At 48.0% G+C, this 27,531-nt stretch overlaps 1 protein-coding gene across 2 annotated transcripts in view; it reads left to right on the forward strand.

Moving 5' to 3' along the window:
* The window catches only part of PNPLA2 (patatin like domain 2, triacylglycerol lipase), a 52,323-nt gene continuing 24,792 nt past the window's right edge, over nt 1-27,531 (forward strand). Inside the window, exon 1 of one of the 2 annotated variants that reach the window (XM_048854950.2) lies at nt 1-520. In XM_048854950.2, coding sequence (XP_048710907.2) covers nt 334-520 — 187 coding nt within the window. In that variant the 5' untranslated portion in view covers nt 1-333. The remainder of the gene's footprint in view (nt 521-27,531) is intronic. The other variant, XM_048854951.2, reaches the window with a different exon arrangement.

Genomic DNA, 27,531 nt, shown 5'->3' on the forward strand with positions numbered 1-27,531 from the left:
CCCCTCCCCTCGCTGCCGCTCATCTGGCGCTGGCAGCGGCCGCGGGAGCCGGCGGAGGAAGCGGGCAGAGCAGGAAGGGAGGCGCCGCCGCCGCCGCGCATCCATTCCCCTTTATCCCGGGCCAGGGCCGGCAGAGCCCCGGAGAATGTGAGCGGGAAGAGCGACGCACGCGGATCCGGGGCGCCGCAACTTCTCCTGCCCTCACCTCGCTGGTGCCCCGCTCCGGTCCTCCGCTCGCGTTGCCCAGGCGGGGCGTCGGTCCGCCGAGGGCTCGGCGAGCCTCGGCTGCCCCCCATCTCTCTCCTGCCAGAGGCGCCGCCAGGCGGGGAGGCGATGTTCCCCCTGGACTCCCCCTGGAGTATCTCCTTCGCGGGCTGCGGGTTCCTGGGGGTGTACCACATCGGGGTGGCCAGCTGCCTCCGGGAGCATGCCCCCTTCCTGGTAGCCAACGCCAAGACGATCTACGGAGCCTCCGCCGGAGCCCTGACGGCCACGGCCCTGGTCACGGGAGCCTGCTTGGGTGAGGAGTTCAAATAGCTTCGGGGTGGGCGGCGGCGGTGGGAAATCAAAGAGCCTGTCCCCGCTGCTAGTGCAGGGCAGACCCGGCCTTATGCCTTCCCAGCCCATGTCAAGTAGGGCCGGGGTGTGTGTGTGTGTGTGTCAACCTGGGGTTGTGGCTCGCACGCGCGTGTGTGTCATAAACAGGTGTGTGGGGGGGGGGGGCGGGGGGCGTTCATGATCCTGCCCTAGATCCATGGCCCGCCTCCCATCTAGCCAGGGATGGAAAAGTTTGAGATCCACTGGACAAGGGAAGGCCGATAAGGGATCCTCTCTGTTCACCAGAACAAAAAATACACTCCAATAGGCAAACTGTTTTGCCCCCAGGTGATCCCTTCTGCTGGTAAATTCTGAGCTGCACATAAGCAGTGTTTTGTTTTGTTTTTTTTTAATGTAGAAGCTCTTTGAATCGGGGACTGACTGTCTCTTATGGCTGGTCTTCATGGGGAAACTGAGCGGCATAACTGTTGTGGAATAAGCTATTTGGGAACAGCTCCACCTGTGGACACTAGTCTGGAATAAAAGTGACTCTATTCTAGAAGAGTGCCAGCATGGGATCTCTTTTTCTTAAATTATATGTATCTTATCCACCTTCAGGGAATTACTACTTCTCTCTTCTCCCTCCAAAATATCCTTTCAAGTTAGTTTGTTTGTTATACAAGACCATGCAGGAACACTGAGCACAGACTAAAATCAAAGAGGGACCTTTGATCTGAAATGGCAAGTGAAAACAACCCATATTAGTCTTGTTGTTTATGGATGGGTATATGTGGCTAGACTTCAGAGAAGCTGGTTTTTCAGAGACCAGCTTCTGTGTAAGTGATCACTATGAGCCTGATATAGCCCATGAAAACTTACAAAAGGATGCCTAATGAGTACAGTGGGCCCGTAGTGGATGTTGATTTATAGTGTAATTGATTGGGGGGGACCTTTAGAGCAGGGGTGGGCAAACTTTTTGGCCTGAGGGCACATCTGGGAATAAAAATTGTATGGCGGGCCATGAATGCTCACAAAATTGGGGATGGAGGGCTCTGGTTGGGGGTGTGGGCTCTGGGGTGGGGCCAGAAATGAGGAGCTCAGGGTGCAGGAGGGGGCTCCAGGCTGGGGCGGGTGAGGGCTCTGGCTAGGGTGGCAGGCTCTGGGGTGGGGATGAGGGGTTTGGGGTGCAGGAGGGTGTGCAGGTTGGGACCGAGGGGTTCAGTGGGAGGGGGATCAGGGCTGGGGCAGAGGGTTGGGGTGTGGGGAGAGGCTCGGGGGTGCAGGCTCTGGGTGGCGCTTACCTCGAGTGGTTCCTGGAAGCAGCAGCATGTCCTCACCTATTCGACATTGGTGAGGCCTCATCTGGAGTACTGTGTCCAGTTTTGGGCCCCACACTTCAAGAAGGATGTGGATAAATTGGAGAGAGTCCAGCGAAGGGCAACAAAAATGATGAGGGGTCTGGAACACATGAGTTATGAGGAGAGGCTGAGGGAGCTGGGATTGTTTAGCCTGCAGAAGAGAAGAATGAGGGGGGATTTGATAGCTGCTTTCAACTACCTGAAAGGGGGTTCCAAAGAGGATGGCTCTAGACTGTTCTCAATGGTATCAGATGACAGAACGAGGAGTAATGGTCTCAAGCTGCAGTGGGGGAGGTTTAGATTGGATATTAGGAAAAACTTTTTCACTAAGAGGGTGGTGAAACACTGGAATGCGTTACCTAGGGAGGTGGTAGAATCTCCTTCCTTAGAGGTTTTTAAGGTCAGGCTTGACAAAGCCCTGGCTGGGATGATTTAACTGGGAATTGGTCCTGCTTCGAGCAGGGGGTTGGACTAGATGACCTTCTGGGGTCCCTTCCAACCCTTATATTCTATGATTCTATGATTCCCTTCTCCGGCTAGGCCAGGTGGCTCTGCACACTGCCCTGTCTGCAGGCACCGCCCCTGTAGCTCCCATTGGCTGCAGTTCCCGGCCAATGGGAGCTGTGGGGGCAGCGCTTGGGGTGGGGGCATCATGCAGAGTGGAGCCTCCTGGGTGCCCCTACACTTAAGAGCCAGAGGGAGGCCCTGCTGCTGCTTCCGGGAGCCGCATGGAGCAGCCCCCGACCCTGCTCCCCAGCTGGAGCACCAGAGTGGGGAAAGCCCCAGACTCTGCTCCTCAGCAGGAGCTTGAGGGCCAGATGCAGCCCATGGGCCATAGTTTTCCCACTCCTGCTTTAGAGCATGTCTTGCAATGTGAACTGTTTTGTACATTGTAATGCATTGATAAAATGTGGAACTTTGTTCTAAAAAGGTACTTTTGTTATAACATTACCATGCTAGGTGGGAACTGCTGTGCATTCGTGATACTGGACTAGCATTATGGTTGTGATGCAGATTGATCAAAACCAATTAATATAGGAAGTTAAGCATGACTTTTTTTTTTAAACCTGCATCATTGTTGGACCACAATGGCGCAAGCTAAGCGAAGATTCAGCTTTTGATGAAGTTCTGTAACTTCAGTGTAGTTAAAAGAAACCTACTCCTTGCTCGTTGTCACTCTCTTACCACCGTGTGGGGACGGAAACATAGAGCAGATGAGTTCTTAATGGCTTTGTACTGGAAGCAGAAAAGTGACTGGAGGAAAAAGTAGGGACAGCATATAATGTGCTTATGAGTTTGGCTACCCACGCTGATCATCCGTGTCTCCAAGAAACCAGGAAATCTCTTTAAATAGAGAGGCTGAAAATAAGGGGGACAAGGGGCAATCACCTTTCTAAACCTGCTCTTTTTCAGGATTCAACCTTCTGTTTAGATGTTTCCTCTGGAACTTAAAAGGAAATGTAGCTTTACAGAATATCTCCTGCACAGGTATACAAGTCAGCAAGTTTTGTTTTATTCATGTATGCCATGGACAACAACTTAGTGAGCTCATAGGGGGCCTTGTGGCTGTTCATTCCTGAGCTGCTTACGAAACCCTATAATACAAAGAGTTCAGTGATGCTGTCAAGGCTGATTCCCCACTCTGGCACTTCAAGTGCAGAGGGTGGGGGCCTGCAAGGATTTTAAAATTAATACTTGCCACTCCAAGCTTGTATTAAACTCCCAAGGTTACAGCTTCTCTCTGACCTTGGCTTGGTAAACGCTGCCAGCACCCAAACAAAACCCCTTTTGGAACCCAAGAAGACGCACTTGGGAATTCCTTCCTGTTGGTTACTCTCAAGCCCTTTCACCCTCCCTCCCCCCTTCAGGGAAGAGCTAAGAAACAAAAGAAATCAGCTGTTGCTGCCAGGTAATTAAACAACATATGCATAAACCTTTTAGGACACCAAAAATCCAATCCTGTTTTTTAAAAAAAAAAACCCAAAGAAAAGAAAATACATCTGGAACGTAGGCTTTTGCTAGATTTTTTAAAAGAGCAATTACAAAAATTAAGCACCCAAAATAGCTTTCTTGGGGGTTCAGCTTAAAGGTTACAAGCAAACCAAAGCATCTGGGGTTAGCTCAGAGGAGTCCATTAGCCATAAGAAATAAACAGTAATAACCCTAATCCCATCTTTGTAAACATTCCTGATCTACTTACACATTTGGGAGTTACAAATAAGTAGTTCTAGGATCTGATGATTTATGATCATACCTGCCTTAAAGCTTCTCATAGCATAACTGCTTCCTGTTCCCATCTTTTCCGGAGAAAAACAACAGACACAAAGAGGAAGTTTTCTTTTCTCTCCTCCCCCCCCCCCCCCCCCATTTTAAAAAGTTCTGTCCTTCCCATTGTCTCTTTTGGTCAGGTGCCCATTCCCTTTCGTTTACCTGGGGGACTTTTTTAATCCTTTACAGGTAAAGCAAGCAGAGAACAGCCACCAAGAGGGACTTATAGCTGGCTGGCTGGGTGTCCATAAAAGGGACCAATTCTCCCCCCCCCCCCCCTTTCATTTATCATGATGAAATGTCCAGGAAACTGTAGTCACTTGGTGGACTGGATTGCCAGACCTGTATAGCTAAGAAATGCCACCATGTCCAACATGCAGCAATATAATGGATTTTAAAATGTTCTATGTAACTAAACTGCAGAGAGTGTGCACGTATACACACACTGAGGCATGTTTTGTGTATGGCTGCAAAGAATTCAGAGGTGAAGGGGTTAACAATGACTCACGAGTATCTGCCTCTTTATACTAGGATATAATCACACTCTACGCTTGGGCACAATAACAAGTGGTTATACTTGCCACTTGGTGTTCCTCTCCCTTGATCCCCGGAAGTTAGGCCTCTCTAAAAGTTCTGTCTGTTCTGTTGAACCTGCTGTGGTTTTGGAGTGGGGGGCCTGCATGCAATGGATCAGGCCAACTTGTGTGGCAAGATCAAACCATGTTTTACCTACATCAGGGACTTATAGGCCAGTGGCTCTCAACGTTTCCAGACTACTGTACCCTTTCAGGAGTCTGATTTGTTTTGCATAGCCCGAAGTTACGCTTCACTTAAACTACTTGCTTACAAAATCAGACACAAAAATACAAAAGTGTCCCAGCACACTATGACTGAAATATGGCTGACTTTCTCATTTTTACCATAGAATTATAAAATAAATCAATTGGAATATAAATATTGTACTTACAGCTCAGTGTATAGAGCAGTATAAACAAGTCATTGTCTGCATGAAGTTTTAGTTTGTACTGACTTTGTACCCCTGGTTGAGAACTACTGCTATAGACTGTAACTGGCTTTTCCCCCAACATGACTACTTCTACAGTGACAACCAGTCTAGATGTAACTGCGCCCTATGGGACCTCAAACACTTATTTGCAGGGAATTTGCCAGAATGTACCATGGGTGGGGAGTATATGGGCCACCCATACTGCAGTCTGAGACTGTAGCCTTGCTCCTTGTGCCAGTTGCTCTGGTGGAGGGGGTAGGACTTCTTTAATCTATCACTTCCCATGGAGGATTCGGTCTAGAGAGAGCTGCCGCTGGCAGGGACTCACCTGATGCAGCTGCTTCTCTGTCCACCATTGACCTTTGGTCAATGACAGAACAACTAGGCCATGTCTAGACGTACAGCGGCACAGTTGTGCCGATACAGCCCTGCCGCTGCAGTGCATGAGGGGAAGATGCTCTGTGCTGACGGGAGAGAGCTCTCCCATGGGCATAAACTCTGCCCCCTCCCCCCCCCCCCCAAAGTGGCAGAAGCTATGTCAGCTGGAGAAGCTCTCCTGCTGACGTAGCGCTATACACACAAGCACTTAATGTTGGTGTAACTTGCGTCACTCGGGAGTGGCTTATTCACACCCCTAAGCAACATAAGTTATGCTGACAGGCTGTAGGGTAGACATAGCCTTCATTTCTACTCAGAGAATCCCATTGCCACCCTGATCGGCAAGGAAAACTGTTGTAAACAAGAAACTGGGTGCCAGGAACTCCTGAGTACTGCTTTTCGCTCTGACACAGATTCCCTTTGTAGCCTCAAGCAAGTAACTTATCCCATCTACCGCTATTCCTGTTTGTATTCAGGTAACACCTATAGTATGCCAGGTGCTGTCTAGGCACACAGTCCCTGCCCCCAAAGAATCCACAATCAGGGACTCCTATAAACTAGGATTAATAATATTTATTTGCCTATATCCTGGGGGGTGTTGGGGGATAAGTACTGAGGAGAGACCAGCCTAAAACCAGATCCTGAGCTGGTGTGAATCAACACAACTCCATTGAAGTCAATGAAGCCAAGCTGATTTATGTCTGCAGGGGATTCAGTACCTAGATCCAAACCCTTCTGTGTTCTGTAGGATGGTTTGAAATCTGATCTGAACTTGGTGTCCAGTCTGTTTCTGTAGCTGTGTGGGGAGCTCCGTAGGTAGCTGGCACCTGTCATTTCCGTTAATGGGAGAGCAGACGAGTCAACAGAACGCAAAATGGCTGACTCTGGTTTGCCACTGAAGGTAAAAGTGGCCTTGGTGCCCAGCTGGGCACGTCCAACAGTCCCTGCACCTCATCCCTGTCGTAAACACTTGACTCTGAACCCTAGACTGTAGTTCCAAGGTTAGGCTTGGAGTGCATGGACTGAATCACTAATGGGAGAGGACACAAAGGTTGCAGACTCCTGCACTTGTCAGCAAAACAGCTTTTCCTGGAACAAGCTATCAGCGGCTGCATGACAAATGTTGGAAGCTGGGTGGTAGCAGGTGCTGCAGGATACTGGTTGCTCAGGGTTCTAATGCAATTGTGGCAGCTGCCCTGTGGTGCCCTCTGATCATCAAATTAGAACACTAAAGTATCTTTATGTTGATTGATGACAAGCAGAGGGGCACTTCGGAGAAGCCCTGTTTGTTTGCCTGCAGATATGACTGAGGCTATGGTGCATATGTACCTTGCCTCTGAACTCAACTGGACCTCATCATGCCATGTCAAATGCTGTCTGGGCAGGGGTGAGGTTCTCTTGTATGTTAGCACATTCTGCCTGATTTCATTCTGTCTCAAAAGTCCTGATCCAAGTCAGTGGAAAGACTCCTTCTGCTAGCTTCACGGGGCTTTGACTCAAAGCCCCAAGGTCCCTACAGTCAGGCTTCTGTTAGTAGCAGCATCTTCCCAGTCTGCACTTGGTCCCTGCAGCATGCAACTATCATGGTCTCTGATTGCCTCCAACTTGTCACTGGGTTAATTCTCCAACATCCCTGAATTAGGAGCAATTTATTTGTATTATGGTTGAGCACCAGTCAAGATCAGGGCCTCATTGTGGTGGAGGCTGTACAAACATGGAACAGAGTGCCTGACCAAAGAACTGTTAGTTTAAACAGGGGCAAGATGCCACAGGTGAGTGAGAAACACAGAGCAAAGACAAGGGTGATAGTGGAAGGAACACAGTTGTGTATATGCACTCTATGTGGGCTCTTATTTAGAAATAATATAGGTGAACAAGAGGTTTTAATAAATCCCCAATGGACCCTCACCTAGCTATTGTTAGGTATAGGTATGCCTCCATGGGCATCACAGTGGATTGAGGATTTTGGATGCTTCTGAGAGGGTAGCTGCATTGGTAGCATATCCTCTACATCTGAAGTACGTAAGGCAGTGTCCTACACCAGTACGATGCCTGTGCACTTGGTGTGGAGCACATTCTACATTAGAACCCTCTTAATGCGAACTTGGATATCGCTAAATACTTGTAGCGTCGCAAACGATTTCAAGGCATGTCAATGTGCAAATTACAGCTGTAGGTAGCATGCACCACTTTTAAAATGTAGCCAAGTCTGGGTCAGAGAGGAGAAAGCAGCTGTTTTTTAAACAGTGGGGAAGTGAGATGGGGCAAACTTGGATGTGAACTCTAGGACAGAACTCTGTTCTTAGTGCCATGGACTATTTAAACTGGGGACCTTCTCTACTGTGCAGTAAAATCTCTCCTGACCCCGTCCTTTGAGTTACCTATAACCATCTCCGATAATCCAATCGCATTGTTGATAGATCTGCCTTAGAGGGATGACTGCCAATATCAACTCTTCTGGACTTTGAACATTTGGTTCTAGAGAACCTTGGCATTTTAAACCTGATGCTTAGACCAGCAGATCATCCTTTCTGGGTTATGTAACCTATAATGTCCATGGACCTGTAACCATCTCTAGTATTCCTGTAACATGCAATTGCTCTCTGCTGTAGAGTAGCATAAATAAATGCAGATTGGCTCTGCTAAATCCTCCACTTTTTCAAGGAGGAGGCAGCTTTGTTGTACACACCTGGCTACCACAAAAACATGTTATCAATGATTCACCTGAAGCATAAATAATCTGACACTATCAGCAAATGCCATAAAGCATGTAAGGACTTCACCAGTAATGAGAATCCTGCACACACGGCTGTGAGCCAACATAGAGGAGGCCACAGATTTATGAGCAGGATAATGTTGTTTGCTCATGACATTCTTTAAGAGGGTGTCCTTAGGTTAGAGGCTATACCAAGGTTTTATTGGTGTCATAGTTAAGACCTTTTGTCCCAGCCTTGATCTGGGACGAGGCAATGGCTATTTGATGTTCAGGTATATGCTCTTGGGTGATAACACAATAAGCTGTCATGTGACCCCAAGGAAGACCACTGCTCAACACCAGAGACCTTTGTGTGGGCAGCACATTTTCCTTTCTGCTGAGGCTCACTGAGGTCAATGAACAATAATAACCCCCTGCTAAAAAGGACACCTCGGGAGTTTGTTCATAGCGTGCACACACTGGCTTATCAACAGACAGCAGAGATTACTGTGTATGGAAAATGTTGGACCAAATCCCCTGTTAATAGACCTAGGCAAAGCCCCCCCCCTCCACCCCCTGAAGTCAGTGACCCCATCTTTCATTAGCTGAGGTCTGGCCAGCGAAGTGTAGATTGGGAGGCAATAGTCTGACTTTCTGTGCAATCATGGAACGAGGGAAGGAAATGGGACAGCCTGAAGCTGTCTCCACATAAAAAGGAGATTCCCCACCCCAGGTATAAATTGCGTAGTTGTGGCATATGGACAGCTTCTTAAGATACTGGGAAGAACTTGTGTGGAAATCTGTAATTATGCGTGGTGCCTCACAAACACACTTAAGAAAGGGGGGGCCCCTCAAACTTTAAGTAGCCACTATGGCCTTGTTTGGAAGAACTACCACCTTGCATCTACATGCAAAATACTCCATTGATGTATATATTTTTTTTTCTTCCCCAGCGATCAGTATAACCTACTCCAGAATCAGTAGAGGTGAAGCCCTGAGTCTTAAATCATGATGGTATGGTGCATCCACACAGGCACCAAATCTGTCAGCTGGCAAATGTCCTTGGCTTGCAGACTGACAGTTTCCCTCCCACCGTGGTTCCACAGGTCCCTGACTTGCTGCCCCCTCACTAGTCTTCCCAGCTGGAAAAAGTTGACAGCAATGATGATTGATCATATTACTTGCTCATCTCTAGAGAAATCCTTTTAAGATCATGTGAGGCCTGCTTATAATATGGAAAGTCTTTTCTTTTGTTTGCCATTTGACTGTTAATGCATGTCAGGTTAGCATTTTATTTGAAGGGAAATGGTAATTCTATTCCATTGGCCTTTCAAAGGATTATATCAAGACTGACCTCCTCCAGACTGAATCAGTCCTTTTTCTCCCCCGAAATCTCTTCTCAGTCTGAAATCTCCCTTGGCTTCTCTAGAGCTAGAAGTGTTAGGTAAACCAAACTTAAGGCTTGTGAACTGTGTGTGTGTGTCTGTTTGTCCAGTAGCCCATTGGATCATTTCCTCTAAATTGCGTGACTCAACCACATTAACTTCCAAAGCACTGGGTTTGCAGATGATTGTGGTTGGACTCTTGCCTCACACTCCCTCCCCACTCAGCCCAGACTATCTGTGCCCGACTCTTTTGCTTGCTGCCTTGCTTCTTCTGCCGTTTATACACGTGCAAAGTGGGTGTAAGAGACCTGACCAGCATGAGTGAGTGAAGCCTTCTGATGTAGTTGCATATTGCACATGCCCCATACCGCTGTAAGGGATCGTGCAAGTGGCAAAGCAGTGGAGTATCTGGCCCTCTGCTCTCATGAGCTGGCAGGGTTTGGAAACTGACAAGAATCCTGCTGTCAAAGAGCATTATCTTTGGGAGTTTCAGCACCCCTTCAGCTCACAAGAATGGAGCGAAGAGAGTGGGTGGCATTGTGTGTGTGTGCTTGCTCCCCAGGCAAAATACAGCTGATACCTGAATGCTGAGCCTGCTGGCATCCTCTCACACTGGTGGCTTTTCTTCATAGCCTCTAAACTTACCCAGTTCAACCCTTTTGTCTCCCTCACTCCTTCAGTTGCTAAGTGTGCTTGGTAGCACAGAAGGGAGGGGAGCTGGACTGTAGCCTCAGAGCTCCCAGAATCCTGGAGATCTAGGAGTGGTCACTCTGTAGCACTCTTGTCAGGCTGCCTGGCTTGTCAAGCAGTAACAAGTACATTAAAGGGGTTGGCCGATAGTTTCCTCTTCCTCGTCTTTTTTGCTAACTACTCTGTGGCTTTCGTGGGTAAACTTGATCCTGTTGCAAGAGGCCACAAAGTGATTAGAATGTCCTGTGACCTTTCTAAGATGGCTCCTGGGAGGAAGGCATTAATCCACTGTATTAGAGCTTACATGTGATGCTGAGGCCTGCCCTGCCAAGGCACCTCAACAAAAATGAACGTGAAGATTCTCACTCAGATTTCCTGGGCAGAAGAACAAAAGGGGGTCTGTCTGGATCATGCTCAGGACTGGTTGCAGGCACAGCCAACAACTTGTGACATCAGTTCACAGTACTGTGGAGGTCGCATGGAACACGTTTCTGTGGAAAGTGATCTGCAACTAAAATGCCTAAACAAACCAGATGTTGAGGTGATCCCAGCAGGGATTAATTAGGGCAGGTAACTTGTCTGGTCTAATCAGTGCCTAGAGGGGTGTGGTGCAGAAGTAAATTGCCATTGCATTTCTGGCGCAGCCTTCTGTGGCTTTGTAACTACCTGTGATCAGACTGCAGGAGCTTTGGGCTCTGAAAGGAACGATTCCGACATTCTATGAATGAAAGAGTAGGGACTTCACTACAGACTAGTGTATTGGGCGGCCAATCTGAGGAGCTTTATAATTAGAAGCTCATTGTAGCCTGCTGGCCACCTCCTAAAGTCTACAGCTACATCACTCATCCTCCCTGATGCAGAGGATCATTACAGAAGGATGACTTCTCTCTGTCTCCCCACAACATGGCTAAGGGATTCAGATGCAGATCTCTCTCCAAGTCATGGTTTTCCCTTCCTAAGTCTTGGACCTTGTCCATGCTGGGAGTTTTGCCTTGATTCCAGCCATGGCCAATCAGTTTACGAGAGCAAACACCGAGTGTCGTCCCTGTGGACCATACCTGCTGTGATGAAACCAGGATGAGCTGCACCAGTACAAATAATGGCTTTTCTCTGTCTGCTGGTGCAGCTGTTGTGATGGCTGCGGTCTGGCAAGTGACCAGGGTATAAAACCCTGGTGAATGTGTTTTGAGCAGCCATTTTCCAGACTCCTGGTTGAGTGGGAAACCTTGATTATTGTTCCTTGCTGTGAAGGGGAAATGGGTTCATACCACAAAGTCTCTTATCGTTTTTGAAGACCCCTGTTTGGAGGTAGGATTTGAAGGCTGCAGCATCTGGGAGACTTTCTCCCCTGCCAATTATCGTGGCTGAGAGGAACAGAAACTGATGAAAGATCTTAATGGTTGGGTGAGCCCTTAAGCAAGGCCAACATGACCTGCCCCAATTCATCTCTTAGTGGGGTCCCTGGATGCAACTTACTTAGGGCTTGGCTACGCAGGAAGGCTATGCTGGCATATGGTAGGGTGTGAATTTTAAACCACTATATTTAAATTTAGTATAATTCCCTGCATGGATGCATTCTGAAATAAGAGTGCGTGGGGGACAGCTACTCTGCCCTGTTGACAAGCCCTAAGTCTCCTAAAATACATGCACGTACAGAGAAGCCAATTCCAGGCACATTCTTAGCTCCATGAGGCCTCTGCTCTGCCTGGCAGGTCTCAGGCTAAACTCTGCTGTCTCATGACTCCTCAGGCTTCTATCCTGTTTAACAGCTTTGTAGGAGGAGCAGAGGGTTAGCTTTTAAACAGGGCTGCATGCTATGCTTTGTGACCAGTACACTCGGATCTCAGCTGGTTAGAAATGTCAGTCATTTTTTGTGCTCAAGAATCGGCTGCTTGTGGGCCATGGTGATAATCTTACCTTCATTTCTGGTATTGTAGCATCACAACCCGAAGAGAACCTGCTAACCTTTCAGCCCTTCCTCCCCACCCCCATAAGTAAATCCCATATGGAAAGGGATTCCTTGCAAAGCTAAATGTGTCCCTGGTCTCCTCCCAGGGTGACTCAAAGCAAAATTTCTCATTATGACTTAGTTGCTGTCAATTTGCCCTGTCGACCTAATACTGCTGGAGAAAAGTTGGCTGGTGTAATGTTGCTCTTAATACATACCCACATGATGGAAGGGCAAAGAGGACATAGCAAGTGGGGCCATAACAGGCGCTTGGCATAGCATAAGGTGACTGGCATATAGTGCCAACTGGAAAAGCTGATCTGTTGTGCACAGAATGTGCTTGGAGCCTAACACTGCTCCTCAAGGGCCCTGTTTTTTTCATGAATTGGTGCAAGCTCTTGAAGTCTTATTCTTATTGTGGTAGGTGCTGATCTTGGGTGGGAGGGTCTAGCAAAAGGAGACTTCTGTACATGCACATATTAAGAGATGAGTCCCTGTGCTAAAGAAATTACAGCCTAAAGAGACTATTCAGACACAGGAAGTATTACTAGCCCCTTTTTATTGAGGCACAGTGAGATTAATGACTTGCATGAGCTCACAAGAGGAGCCTGTAGCAGAGGTAGGTATCAAACACAATCTTCTCAGGCCTAGTTTAGTGCTTTAGGCACAAGACCATCTTTCCTATCTGGGGAACGGGAATCTTTTTTTCTCTCCATTCAATAGGATTTGGGTTAGGACACTAATCCCTGGAGTAGATATATTTTAAACTTTGACCATGTGGGCCCAGGTGGGGTTGGAGAAAGAATGGCAAGGAAAGTAACTCGCTTGGTAATCTGACACAGCCAGCATGACTCCTGTGTTCATGCTTATCCCCCATGGGCTAGTGGCTATTAACTCCCCCAGGCCCAGTCAGTACAGGGCCCAGATCTCAACAGAAGCAGTCTGGCTTTCTCCAGTCTGAGTGAGTGACAGGAGAAACCAAGGTGATAAGGGCTGGTTCTCATCAGCTGACTAGGGCAGAAATTACCTTTTGTTCTTGCTGCTTTCCAAGGCAGATGGCCTGGTGAGCTCTGCAGGGGTGTGGGTGGGGATGTGCTATGTATGGTCGTTCTGCTTCCCCCCCCAGGTTTTGAGGCTACATGAAATCTGTCAAGTACTCTGTGGATTTTTCTCTGTGCTACCCTCTACCCCTGAAAATGGGCACAGACTGACTGTTGCTTCTTTGCCTCTCTCCTGCCTTGCAATGGAAGTAGAGTTCTGGCTGAAAGGCTGTCTGATTTCACTGCAGCTTCTCGAACAGCTGCACCAATGCTACAGGGTAAATCCATGCAGCTCTGCTGATTTACCCCCCTTGAGGAGCTGGCCTTAGCTTTTTGTGTGTTGGGCTCTTTCTCCCAAAGCAAGACTCCTCTGTCCTAACCTGACTGCATCTATACCTTGGGGCAAGAGCATGTAGCCGATATCTCCTGTAGTGGAGGTGGGCCCAGTGTGACACATTTGTACCAGGACAGCAGTTTTCACTGTGCTGATCTTGGCTTGTCCTGCAGACCTGTCAGCTGAGCACCTGATTCTTCACTGCCTCCCGCCTTGGGTAGTCACTTAACCCCAGGTGAAGCAGTTGTCACTCACTAGTGAGTTTGAGTGGTAGCATTTTACCCGCACCTGATGCACATTGGACTAGTTTCAACACCATTGGTTTTAGTGGAGTTGCTCCAGATTTGAACTGCAAGAGAATAAGGCCCCATTTTTGCCCTGTGTGTGGTCATCTATGCCTGTACAAGGCAGTAGAGAATCAGGCCATTTAACTCTCCTGGAGGGGGTTTGGGTGGGGGTGTGTGTGTGCATGTGTGTTTGTCTCCTGTCTTCCTGCTTTGGCATTTGCAGGGTGGGGACCTCAAAGAAATGAGCATTGCAGTTTACTTGGCATGCAGCTCCTGATCGATCTCATCTCCTATAGATGCCACATGGCAGAAAGTTCTGATCTCTCCTTAACCCAGGAGCAGGGGGTCAGAACAGAATCGTCCCTTGTGCTTAGTGGGTTTCATTCTATCCTCACATCAGAGCGTTCCACTGAGTTCTGGAGGGTTGCCTGGAGAGGGGGCTGAAGTTGGCTCTTCAGTATGTCTTGCTAGATTCCTGGGTAGAGAGGGTCAGTCTTATTTTAAAACCTCCCCCTTTTGTGCTTTGTTCTGCCATGCTAACATCTCCCTAATGCTGCATTGCTGATCACTGTATTAAGACTTACATAAGGGAATTATCTTATGATGAAAGAAAAGATGATCCAGCCTGGATCAACTGCTTTAATCCCAATAGCAACAAAGCAGAATGATCCTGGCTGCCAGTCTAAGCTAAGCTCTTCTCTACCCCCTTATACATGGCTTGGCATAGACAAGTATTTCAATGCCTGATACAAAGGCAGTAGTGAGTCAGACCGCTGTTCACATGACTTACTATTGTGCAATGCCTTGGACTCTAACATAAAGGTTTTAGATGTAAAATGTAACTAAGAATTGCAGCTTGTACAGTTCACCTGCCTGCTCCCACTAGCTCTCTCCAGCGTACTGTTTAGCTGAAAAAACACAACTGAATTCCTGTTAGCCCTTCATGGCCAATATATCCTGCCTTGCACTCTGGCAGAGTTGCCAGCTGCCTTGCATAGATGGAACTCAAACAACTGTGCTTACCTATGGACTCTGGGACGGTGTCTTACCGCGCTGTGTATGCGGGGTGGAAGGTAGCAGCATGTGGGATGATTGACTTGTGAGAGCTGAGGCAAAACCCAAGGTGGCTTAAATCCATTTTTATCTACCATCTCCTCACTCTTCGATGGGGCAGGGAAAGGGGACAGACCTATTTCTAGTTGGGGTTGATCTCCTAATAGGAAACTGGACCACAGCTGATGGCCACACCTCCTGGTCTCCAAAGACTAACCCCAAAAGGAGCCTTTAGGTTGTGTGTGTTTGTTTTGTTAAACTGTGGCCAGTGGGTCTCTACTCAGACTGAAACAGTTAGCATAACCTGTACGTAATACCTATTTATTAGGTAGGAGGGCTGGCCTTGTGGCTGAAGCACTGCCCTGGGACCCAGGGGAGGGAAGTCCAGTTGTCCACTCTGCCATATTCCATGTCTTTCGGCAGGTCACATGAAGCCAGACCTCTAGTACTTGGCACCTATAGTGTGGGTCAGATGGATGCTGAGCCCTTCTGAAACAACCTGCTGAGCCCTTTTGAATATCTGGCCTTGATTGTAGGGGCTGAGCTCCAGCAACCTTTGTTCCTTGATCTTGCAGCTTTAGCCACTCACCTGTAAAATGGGGGTGTTGAAGAGTAACCGGGCCCCTTTGAGAGAATGGGTTCAAGTCACCTGTGATGAGATGGATGGGGTCTGATACAGGGCACCTGGCCTCTAGAATGACCCAGGCAACAGGAAAGAGCAGCAGAGAGCTGGTGAGAGTTGCATGAGAGCCATAGTCAGGAGCTGCTGGGGGGGAACTAGTGTGTAGAGAACTGATGCACTATTTGAGGAGTGCTATGGATGGGAGTCACTGGAGGGAAGCCCTGGTGAGGGGAAGGCTTGTGCAGAGGCCCCCCCAATAAAGGGGAAGAACCAGCTCAGCCAGTGCAGGCTGAGGGTTGATTCTGGAAGGAGTTTCCCATGAGTAGGGATAAGACTTGTCAGTGAAGGGGTTTCCAGAGCAGAACACTGCATCAAGCTCTCTTGCAGAAGGTCTAAGTTGCAGGCTGTGGAGAGGAGTTGGAACAGCCTGGGGAACTTTGAGGGGCGTAGAGGCTCTGGAAGAGGGGCAGAGGAATTGAAGTGGGACTATTGACTCTCTGGTGGGTGGCCTGGAGATGGTCCCTGGTGTGCAGCTGGAGAACTGCTACATTTTAATCTGTTTTACTTTGGGGTTTTGAGAATCGTCGTAATCTGAAGGATCTGCTGATAGTTGCATTTATACTAAAAAATTTATGCCCAGAAGCAGGGCTACAATTAGGATGGTAACATTTCTGTCCTCCACCAAGGAGGTGACAGTCAAGTTTGATTGGTGGTAGAGAAGATAAGGAAACTCAGGCAGCCTCAGGGACTGTAGGAGAAACTGAGGCAGGATTTATCAGTCTTGCCACAGGAGGGCACCCTGGTGGGGACAAGTCTGCCGTAGAGGGTAACAGTACTTGCTTTCCTAGATAGGGGAACTGTAACCGATCCCTTATTCTGCTCCCATTGAAAACTAGAGGGAAATGAGCCGGAAAACTCAAGGAAAAAAGAGCAGGCTATTTATGGCCTATGGCCAGGCTTTCTAGGAACCCTCCTTCGCAGAACTGTTTGTACAATGCTGTATCTGAGTTCTGCACAGGCCCTCTGACGAATGAAGCATTTACCATAGGAGTAGCGGATTATGCAACAAGGCTGACCTATAGGTTGACCTCGAGGGGAGGGGAGGGGTCTGTATTTACTATGTCTACAGTTTAGAAAAGTCTCCTTTCTCACATGCTCATCAGGAACAGTCAGCCAATCCCCGTCTCATTAACAGGTGCCAAAGCGGTGGGGTGGGGTGAGGGGAGGGACTGAATCTATTCAGGAAAGAATTTTCTGTAGTATCTGGCTGATGAATCTTGCCCATATGCTCAGGGTTTAGCTGATCGCCATATTTGGGGTCGGAAAGGAATTTTCCTCCAGGGCAGATTGGAAGAGGCCCTGGAGGTTTTTCGCCTTGCTCTGTAGCATGGGGCACGGGTCACTTGCTGGAGGATTCTCTGCTTCTTGAAGTCTTTAAATCATGATTTGAGGACTTCAGTAGCACAGATATAGGTGTGAGGTTTTTTGCAGGAGTGGTGGGTGAAATTCTGTGGCCTGCATTGTGCAGGAGGTCAGACTAGATGATCATAATGGTCCCTTCTGACCTAAATATCTATGAATCTATTTAAAAATTTAAAAAATAAAGTCCTAGAGGAACTCTTTGTACTAGTATGACACTCCTTAACATGCTTGGGTTTCATAAATGATCATACCGAATGCCTGCAAAAGATTCATGCTAATTCTAACTCGGAGGTAGGCAAACTGGCCCACAGGCCATATCTGACCCGTGGGACCATCCTCCTGGCCCTTGAGCTCCTGGCCAGGGAGGCTAGCCCCCAGCTCCTCCCCTGCTGCCCCACCCCATGCAGCCTCAGCATGCCATGCTGCCAGCGCTCTGGGCGGCAGGGCTGCGAGCTCCTGCCAGGCAGTGCGGTGGCATAGCTGGCTCCAGCCGGGGGGTGCGGCTGCCAGACATGCCGCTCTGAGCGGCATGGTAAGGGGGCGAGGAGCAGGGGGGTTGGATAAGGGGCATGGGATCTCAGGGGGCAGTTGGATAGGCATGGGAGTCCCCGGGGGCCTGTCATGGGGCAGGGGTGTGGATAGAGGTCAGGGGACAGGGAGCAGGGGGGGTTGGATAAGGGGTGGGGTCCCAGGGGGCCAGTTAGGGGACAAGGAGCAGGGGGGGTTGGATGGGTGGGGAGTCCTGGGGGGGGCAGTCAGGGGGTAGGAAGTGGAAGGGGGTGGATAGGGGGTGGGGCCAGGCTTTTTGGAGAGGCACAGCCTTTCCTACCAGCCCTCTATGCAGTTTTGGAGCCCCAATGTGGCCCTCAGGCCAAAAGGTTTGCCCACCCCTGTTCTAACTCCCCATACAGGACTCTGGAAATATTATTTTAAATAGTTTATGATCTAAGGATTTATACACTTTCCAGACAGCAAACAAAATTGAAAAGGTGTAGAACATGAGACACTAATGCCTGTGAGAAATCCGACACCCACCCCTCCACCCAGACAAGATACAGTACATGGTTCTCAAAAAGAAAAGGAGGACTTGTGGCACCTTAGAGACTAACCAGTTTATCTGAGCATAATCTTTCATGAGCTACAGTTCACTTCATCGGATGCATTCAGTGGAAAATACAGTGGGGAAATTTATATACAGAGACCATGAAACAATGGGTGTTGCCATACACACTGTGACCAGAGTGATCACTTAAGGTGAGCTATTACCAGCAGGAGGGCCGGGGGTGGAGTGGGGGACCTTTTGTAGTGATAATCAAGGTGGGCCATTTCCAGCAGTTGACAAGAATGTCTGAGGAACGGGTGTGTGTGGGGGGGGAATAAACACGGGGAAATAGTTTTACTTTGTGTAATGACCCATCCACTCCCAGTCTCTATTCAAGCCTAAGTTAATTGTATCCAGTTTGCAAATTAATTCCAATTCAGCAGTCTCTTGTTCAAGTCTGTTTTTGAAGTTTCTTTTGTTGAAGAATTGCCACTTTTAGGTCTGTAATCGAGTGACCAGAGATTGAAATGTTCTCCAATTGGTTTTGAATGTTTATAATTCTTGATGTCTGATTTGTGTCCAGTACATGGTTCTGGGATGCAGGAAGCAGTCACTGCAGAAAAGCCATGTATGACACCAAGTGATCTACAATACCTGCTCTAGAGATGGGGAAACTGTGGCAGACACAGTAAGGCATAGACTGTTTTCAGGTGATCTGCTGCCTGGTCTTCACCCACAGGTGGGCCAAAAATACACACATGGGTGCTGTGAGCAACACCCACCTCCACATGTACAATACACTGCAGTTGCAAACCCCTGATAATGCCACTGCTCTGTGTGTGCAGTTGTTCGTAAAGGCACAAGTATCTGTGCTTGTGAAATGCAGGTGTAAGTGTGTGCACATGCCTGGGGGAGGTTAAGGCCTGACAATCTGGCCATAAGTGACATGTCCAAGGTCATGCAAGTATCTGTGGCAGAACCAGGACGGGAACCCAGTTTACCTGCCTGCTATGATATTCACTGTTCCTCCCACAGTGAATAGCCTGGTACTGTGGTGTTCCTTCAGCATGGATGTCACCTGTGAAGCATAGGAAGAAAAAACTGAAATGTCCAAATCTTATCTGTACTGTTTCTGCTCCAGATTCTAAGGACCTGTGACTTACAGCGATTGCTTGTTGGCTTTTCATGGAGTTAGTTTTCTGTTCATTTTTGGTGGTAGGTGAAGGAATCTCTTACCTCTTCCCTTCTTGGCATGGTGCCCCTTTTCCCAGTTTGCTCAAGAGCTTTGACATGCTCCCTTCCCCTTCTAGATTTCCTAGCTTTAACAGCTGATCAACATTGTAAAAAGTCCAACCAAACCCACTTCTTGCTCCGCCCTAAGGAGCCCAGAAGAAAGTGACAGCATGAATAAAAGCAACAGACAGCCTGTAAGAGACAGCTAATGAAGAGGACTGCACCCTCCCAGTTACACTGCAGTGTGATTCCCTGGGTTACCCTGTAAGAGGCAGAGATGGCTTAACCTTGGAATTCAGGGAATGGTTTAGTTTGCAGCCATGCGAGGTTCCTTGTAAATGGTGAAAAGAGACCATTCTGGCAATCGAGTTGCCCAAGGAAAAGTTCCATAAGCAAATCTTCTCTCCCTGTGAAATTTCCATGCTGTTGATTTGCAAATCCTGTTGCGGTGAATCTTGTTTACATCTCAAGTTGGCCAGGAAATGGTTTTCCAATCCCTGGAGAGGGTGGTGCGTGTGTGTGGTGTGTGTTTTTTTTTTTTTTTTTTTTTTTTTTTTTTTAAGATTTCAAAATCTTTCCCCATCATGAATCAGGATGAAAAGTCCATCTTAAAAATTCTCATGAACCAAGCCAAAGAATTTCTGGTTGGGTCAATCAAAATGTTTTGTTTAATTTTGACCTTTTTTGTGTGTGGGTTTTTTTTCCACTTTTTTGTTTTGAAATTTTAGTTAATTTATACTGAAGTCATTTGGAACTGAAAAATGTTTTGTCCCATGTCAAGATAGACTGTTTGGAAACTTTGACTCGGGAGAGTTGTTGCAATTGACCCTTTCCCACCAACTGTTCTGGATTGACAGATTAGTATTCTGATTTCCGCCCACCACTCAAAAGCCCCTCAGTTGGAAAATTCCAGATCAGCTCTGTTTAAAACATTTAAAATGGAAACATAACCATCCTGGCGACAACTGGGGAAATAGCATGTGACTTACCCTCAGTATTCAGAAAGCAGGTGAGTGTAACAACATGGACCCCCATGTGGAGTGAGCAGAGCACAATTCAGTTCTACGCTGTTTGCTCCCGGGGAAAAGCAGACAAACCCTCCAAAAAGCTGTTCTGAGCAGGAGAGAGAGAAGGGGAAAGTAGCAGGGAGGAGCTGTAATGCTTTACTAGAGCAGGTGGAAGGCAATAAGGCAACTCCTGTAACGCTGGAAGACGAGTCTGCTTTGGGGGCAGGCGGGGGTGGGGGAGAACATACATTCTTCTCCTTATTATGAGAGTCTCGGGGAAGTTGGGAATGTGGACATCTGATTAGACCCTCTGTTACAGTATCTGTACAGCAGCATGTAAATGTGGCCCTGATCTTGGTTGGGACTTTGAGTGCTGTGTACACCTGTTGGAAGACAGCACCTGCCCTGAAGAGTTTACACTCTAAATAGCCAAGGCAGATCGTAGTGCTTGACTAACATCCTGCTGCTCTTGCCATTCCCTATGCAGAGGGGAACTCACTTGAATCCTCTTGGTGACAGTTGAGTGGAGTGATTGAATGACAGCAGGTCTTCTGCAGGGGTAAAGACAAGGGCAGCAAAATGGGGCTGAGTGCATTAGAAATGGGAAAGCTGCACCTAAACTAACCATGCTGGTGCCTAGCACTGGTGTTGGCAGAGGTGGAGGGGTAGCATAGGCCAGTCTCTGGCATGTCCAGCACGGCCCCAACTTCATAAAATGCCTGAATTCTATCTGAAGCCCTTAAATCTCTCTTGAGGAGCTACTATCCATTTCTTACCCCCTGGGGACAGGCAGAGAGGGTGTTAGAGCAATCCATTCCTCACTCTTTAGTCTCATCCTTTCTGGGTACATTGGAAACCAAGCACAGTGATGCCGTTAACTTTCCCTTTACTTGTGGTTCCACCCAGCATCAAATTGCTTCCCCACCCATGTCCTAAGTTCATGCTCCATGTGTGCCAGCTGCTACAGCTAATGGAACAGGAATGTCCCTGGCATGGACTGGTGCTCTTTATGCCGAGATGGAGCCTTTCCAAAGGGAGCCACAACTCCCTGGGTGGGTGGCAGCAGGAATGGCTTTAGGCTAATGTTAAAACTCCTCTTTCATTCTCCTGGATGCGCTGTTCCTATCTTTTTATTTGCAGTCATTCTTCCATTTTGTTTTTTATTGGCTTAAATATTTTGCAGGTCAGATTATCTCTTGCTGATAAGAGGGCAGATGTTAATTAGGTCTGGTGATGCTTTGCGTTCTTTAGTACTGTACCATATGCCCTTGATTCAAGGTGCTGCTTTTAGATCCAGTTCTAATGCTGAAAATGACCTATCATCCGCTTTCCCCACCCCAAACTTTATTGCAGAAGTGTGGTTAGATTGTCATTAACCCCTGGTAGTGTGCTTGGCCTCAGTGGAAAGCATAGCCTTGTAGGCTCCTTTAGATCTCTGCAGAATATCTGTCTCCTCCTCTTCCATTTCTTCTTCCCCACTTCTCCTGGCAGCTTGAGGCCCAGTTCTCTGTTGCCCTGTGCACTGTGTGTTCCTTTACACACCCTTTGCACTAATGTGTGAATGATCACACAGTGTGCACGGCAAAGGAGACTTGGACCTCTGGTATTTTGGCACCAGGTTCTACTTGTTATGGTTGTGGGAACCAGACTGCAGCAGCTTCACAGATGGTGGGGTCTTTACCATGTCTAGCTATATAGTAACCTACCATGTCTAGCTATATAGTAACCTACCATGTCTAGCTATATAGTAACCTATGTGGAAATGGGTTTGGTGTAGCTAGGAACGAGACTAAGAACAAGCAGACCAGCCCCACAGCTAGTATTAATTCACCCCTTTGGTAGCCTCTACACAGAGGCTAAGGTCTGAGCTGGCCTGGAGACTGAACTATGGCCTTTCCTCAGAGCTGATTCTGCAAGGGCACAGGGATATTTGGGACTTCATTCACCAGGGCTGTCAGTCTGGCACTTCTCATGTGCTACCATGTCCTGGGATTCTAATAGGCAGGTGCTGCTCAGGAGCATTCAGATGGCATAGAGGACTTAAGGGGGGGCAGGGAGAGGAGGAGTCTGTTTATAACTACTGCCGGTCAAATTTTTCCATTGACCTGTCTTTTAGTGGAAATGGCTTTTTGATGAGACAGACTTTCTACATGTGTCCCACAGGCACAGCCAGAGCAGACAGAAGTGGCATACAGGTTAGGTTCTTCTATACAAAGACCCATTGGAGCCTTTCCACTGACTTCTTCTGTTGGCATTAGATCAGGCCCAATAATGAGGCTAATGTGCAAACATCCATTGCAGGCTAGTTGGTACCTTGTGGGGGGGAGGGGTAGGTGGGCTTCCTCTTTCTCCCTCCCCCCCTCTCCCCTTAATGTTTGGCCTTCACCAGCTCTCTGGTCATCCTCACTGGCAGTCCCTAGCAAAACCCAAAGCAGAATTTGTTTTGCGCTTTCCTGGAACAGCATCTCTGGTTGTCATGGGGGTATAACACCCACCCATTTATGTTCAGATGCCTTCACAGATGTCACCTGTCCTGTGACAATGACCACCCAAATGAATGAACATGATCCCCTTTGGCAGGACCTCTGCACTGGCCCTGATTCCAGGAAAGTCCCTGGCTCTGGAGTTCACTCTGCCCATCCCTCCCCAAGGGAGTTTTTATCCTTCAGTGCTGTCACGCCCAAGCTTTCAGGGCAACGGCTGCTTTTATATGGAGTAGCCGAATAGTGGCTTTTCATATACTTACAACTTCCTGTATGTAAGGACTCAAAGAATAACTAGCTCACGAGGATCAATGGCTCATCTAACATAATGTGGTGAGCTTAGTGCTGTACTGACAGCCTTGGAGACTATCATTTCCGTCCAGGGAACAAATCCAGTAGAGGCAGCAGCAGTGCAAACAGCTCCCAGTGCTGCTCCATCAAGCCTTCTCTGCCCATCTGGGGCACTGGGCTTGCTACTTTTGATCCATAGACCCTCTATCCAACTTCTTTGTTTACAGTGTGTTGTCAACCCGTTGCACTGGCTGCTGTGGGAGGGCATGGGGAACGTTTATCAAATGGTGGGGTAACTGATATGACTAGTAATAAGCCTCTGGCTATGCAAGCTGAATAAGAGTAATCAAATCTCATGCTTCTGCTTTTTAGCTGCTGCTTGTGGCATTCTGGAAGCTTCTCCTTCCCCTCGACCTCTGTACAGCATTGCACAATTAGTCTTGCATGGTGTGCTAAGAACCCTGCCTTTGCAGGCTCAGGTGCTGGCCATTGCCAAAGGCAGGATAACAGGCTAGATTGGGCTCCTCATGATACACTTCTCTTTTCTTTACACACGCAGAGCAGCCCTATACTTTTCACCTAAATGACTGAAGGAAACAACAAAACAAGGAAGAACCGAAGTGGTTCTCTGAGGATAGGACATGAAGCAATGGGGTTAAATTGCAGCAAGGGCAGTTTAGGTTGTACATTAGGAAAAACTTCCTAACTGTCAGAGTGGTTAAGCACTGGAATAAATTGCCTAGGGAGGTTGTGGGATCTCCATTGGGGATTTTTAAGAGCAGGTTGGACAAACACCTGTCAGGGGGGTCTAGATAATACTTAGTCCTGCCATGAGTGCAGGGGCCTGGACTAGCTGACCTCTCAAGGTCCCTTCCAGTCCTGTGATTCTATGAAAGTGAAGTCTCCAATGAGCACTCAGTATGGCCCATCCTACCATTGTCTGTAATAGCTCAAAATAACCTAAGAAGCTCACAGCCTACAGCAGTCTCACCTCAGTTCTTAAGCACTGAATAGCGTTAAAGGAGGCGGGAGAAGTCCCCCAAAGATGTCCATTCTCAGTCCCACAGGGCTCCAGTTCACTGTCTCTCTGCACCCCATACGCCAGTATCTGAGGTTTTAAGGCTTCTGCTTCTTAAAAGATTTCTGCTGTCCCCTGTTTGCGGAGTGGGGGAAGGAATTGGTGTGGGGAGGGAAAGGATTTCTCCTCTCTTCCAGTCAGTGTTGCCTCATTCCCCATCTTCCTCATTTTACCTCTTGCCCCCTTCCCGCCATGTCACACCAGGCCCTATTTTACAACTGTCTGGGGCAGGAGGGTGGGGGAAATAGGTGGATGCTCAGACATGAGGAGCAACATATCTCAGCTTAACCTAGCGTTTGCTGGTCAAGCTCTGATTTAAAAAAAAAAAAAATCCCACCCAGATGTTTTGCTAATCAATAACTGGCTAAAATACTAACAATATTTGCGCTAATTGTGTGTGTGTTCTCTCTCAGCCATGGCCAGCAAACTGAAGTGCTGGCTCTAAGAACTCTCTTCTTGTCAGTAAACATCTCTTGTTGCATAATCCTCCCCTTTGTGGTTCTTTAACCCTGTGCCCCTCTCGTTCCATACGCAAGCATTCACATCCAGAGTGCAGGAACCACAGCAAGGGAGCTTGGTGTTCTTGGCTCAACCCATAGTTTCCCAACATGCACATCCCAGTTTTGCATGGGGGGCTGGATGGCCTTGTGGTTAAGGCACTGGACTGGAACTTGGGATATTTGAGTTTACATCTCAGCTCTGCCATAGACTTCTTGTGTGATGTTGGGCAAGTCACTTAACCACTCTGCCCCCCCATCAGTAAATAGGCCAAATATACCTGTCCCTTATAGGGGTATTTGTGGGGCACTTGGATACTATGGTGATGGTTATGATATAATAACCTAAACAGAATACTGATAACCTTCTAGGTTAGGTTCTCAACCAGGGGGTCTGAGGCTTCTGGGGGGGCATGAGCAAGTTTCAGGGGGTCCCCCCCAAATAAACCAGAAAGCAGGGCTGGTATTAGTCACTAGGGCCCAGGGAAGAAAGCTGAAGCCTGAGCCCCACTGCCTAGGGCCAAAGCTGAAGCCTGAACTCTGCCACATGGGGATGAAGCCAACTTAGCTTTGCAGAGCCCCCTGTGGCATGAGGCCCCATGCAATTGCCCTGCTTGCTATCCCCTAGTGCTGGCCCCTGCTTTTAATCTACTGGATATGCAGAATACCACTTTTTTTGGCACAAGTGGGCCACCATTTTTATAACATGTTGCTGGGGTGGGGGGTCCTAGTAGATAGCACTAGCCCCCAGTGCCACCAGCTTTAGATAGGCAGAGATAGAATGCAGGCAGGGATGAGAGGAGATGAGTAAATGTGACTAATTCATGCTGGACTGAGATCAGAAGTGAAGCCACTCACTGAATACTGGTCTCAGGCAGAGCAGGACAAAGGGTTGATCATGCTGAAACCTGCTTCACAGATGAGAGCTCAGACTGTTCGGCTCCGTTGCAGACTAATGGTTTCCAAATTCCACTTAAAAATTGGAACCTCTTTATTTATAAATATTCAATGAAGTTCAAGGGCCTAATCCTGCACCCACTGAAATGACTAGCAAAGGTCCCATTAACTCAGTGCTGTGGAATTGGCTTCCAAATGCTTTTAACCGTGAAAGAGTGGTGTATATAAGTGCTAAGTGGCTTTTCATTTCTTGTTTTCAATGGGGAACATCACAATACCTCGGGCTCTGACAATGTGATTGCTTGTTGCTTATTAGCACATTGGAATCCTTTTCATTCCACACCAAATGTTTCCCTCCTGCAGTTGGAGAGGGGGATGGCACTGGATTCTGAGCTGATTTTTAACTGGGTCTCTGCCTTCCTGCTCTACAAATCAGACAAAAACAGTTCCTGCATGAAGCTGAAGCTCTATTTTGTGAGAGTCCTTCACCCCCCACCATTGTCCCCTCTCCCTCTGTCTCTGAGAGTAGCTCTTATCCTGCATGTAAAGCAAAGGCTCTTGTTCCTCAGCTCTACTAGGAGAGGCTTGTGGGGGTGATGATGTGTGCGTGCAAACAGCAGCACTGCAGCCTGGTTTTTGGTTTGGCTCAGGCTGGTATTCTGCCCCCTTTGCCTCTGTTCCTTCACACTCTCTCTTTGCAGAGCTCTGATGCTCCTCCCAAACTGGGCTGCTTGAGGCAGCTCAGCAGAATCAGCTGTTCCTTCCCTCTGCAGGGAGATGGCTGCATCCCTGTCCAGTGCCAGCTAGGTCACTGTGCTAAAGTTGAAGCAGGCTTCCCATTGGGTCCTTCTCCAGAGCAGCCCAAGTTAAATGGGGTGGAACCACTCCACAGGGAAAGCGTCACAAGGTCACGCTATCAGACTGTAACAGCGCTCAGCAAATCAAATCCTAGACCATGGCTCACCAGCTGAACCTTTTCTAAATGTTCCCTTCTAGGCTTGGAACTGTGGAAGGATTTTTAATCACAACTCCCTCTCTTCTACTAAAAGCAGCGGGAGACCGCTCCAAGGCTTGGCTGAGCAGCACTCCCCATCTCACCCCATGACTTCTGTTTCAGTCTAATTTAGCCACTTGTTTAATGTCTCTGCTAGAGCAGTGCCCTACAAACTGGGATATGGAGTCTTTCCTTTGTAGGCCCCTCATTCAAATCCAACCTAGGTCAATAGTGTCTGTTTCATTGACTTCTTGGTGATATGGGTTGATGGTCACATACTAGGTCTGGGTGGCCAGCTGACCTCTGGCCCTCTGGAGAGGCTGAATCTCCAGTCTGTGGAAGGCGGAGCAAGGTGAGGTGGTAAATCTAGAGAGGTGGGGTCTGAGCAGAGCCCTGGGAACAAGGGCTTACTGTGTATGAATCCCAGCTTTGCCATGAGCATGCTCCCTCTCAGACATCTTAGGTAATCACTTGGCCCTGAACTTTTCCAAAAGCTCTGATAATTTTAGGTACCTCCGTCATTTAGGTGCCTGACCTGAGAGTCCTAGGGCTTGATCTACAGAGGTGCAGAACACCTGCAACTCATATGAAGTCCACTGGAGTTGCAGGTGCTCAGCACTCTGAAAATTGAGGCCCAAGTGTCTTTGGTTGGGCACCTAAATGACTGAGGTAGACAAGTTGAAAAGATCTTTTGGAAAGTGGTGGCCTAAACCTCGCTGCCTCAGTTTCCCCATGTGAGATGTGGGTGGTGCTCAGAGTTGAGGATAATTAATGGTTGGAAAGCACTTACTATTTCTATTAGTAGCAGGAAGGTTCATTCCAAACTAGGCAATTTCCCTCAAAAGGAGTTTCCTTGGAGGTCAATCCATGGGCATAAGCAGGGGTGGCCCAGCTGCTGGCTTTAATAAAGATGCACCTGCCAGACCTACATTTGGCTAGTAAAGAGCCGTACTGGAAAGGTGAAGGGTTAGGTAAACTCTGGAGTC

Source organism: Caretta caretta, chromosome 6, assembly GCF_965140235.1.
Source record: "Caretta caretta isolate rCarCar2 chromosome 6, rCarCar1.hap1, whole genome shotgun sequence".
In the NCBI taxonomy this organism is placed as follows: Eukaryota; Metazoa; Chordata; order Testudines; family Cheloniidae; genus Caretta; species Caretta caretta.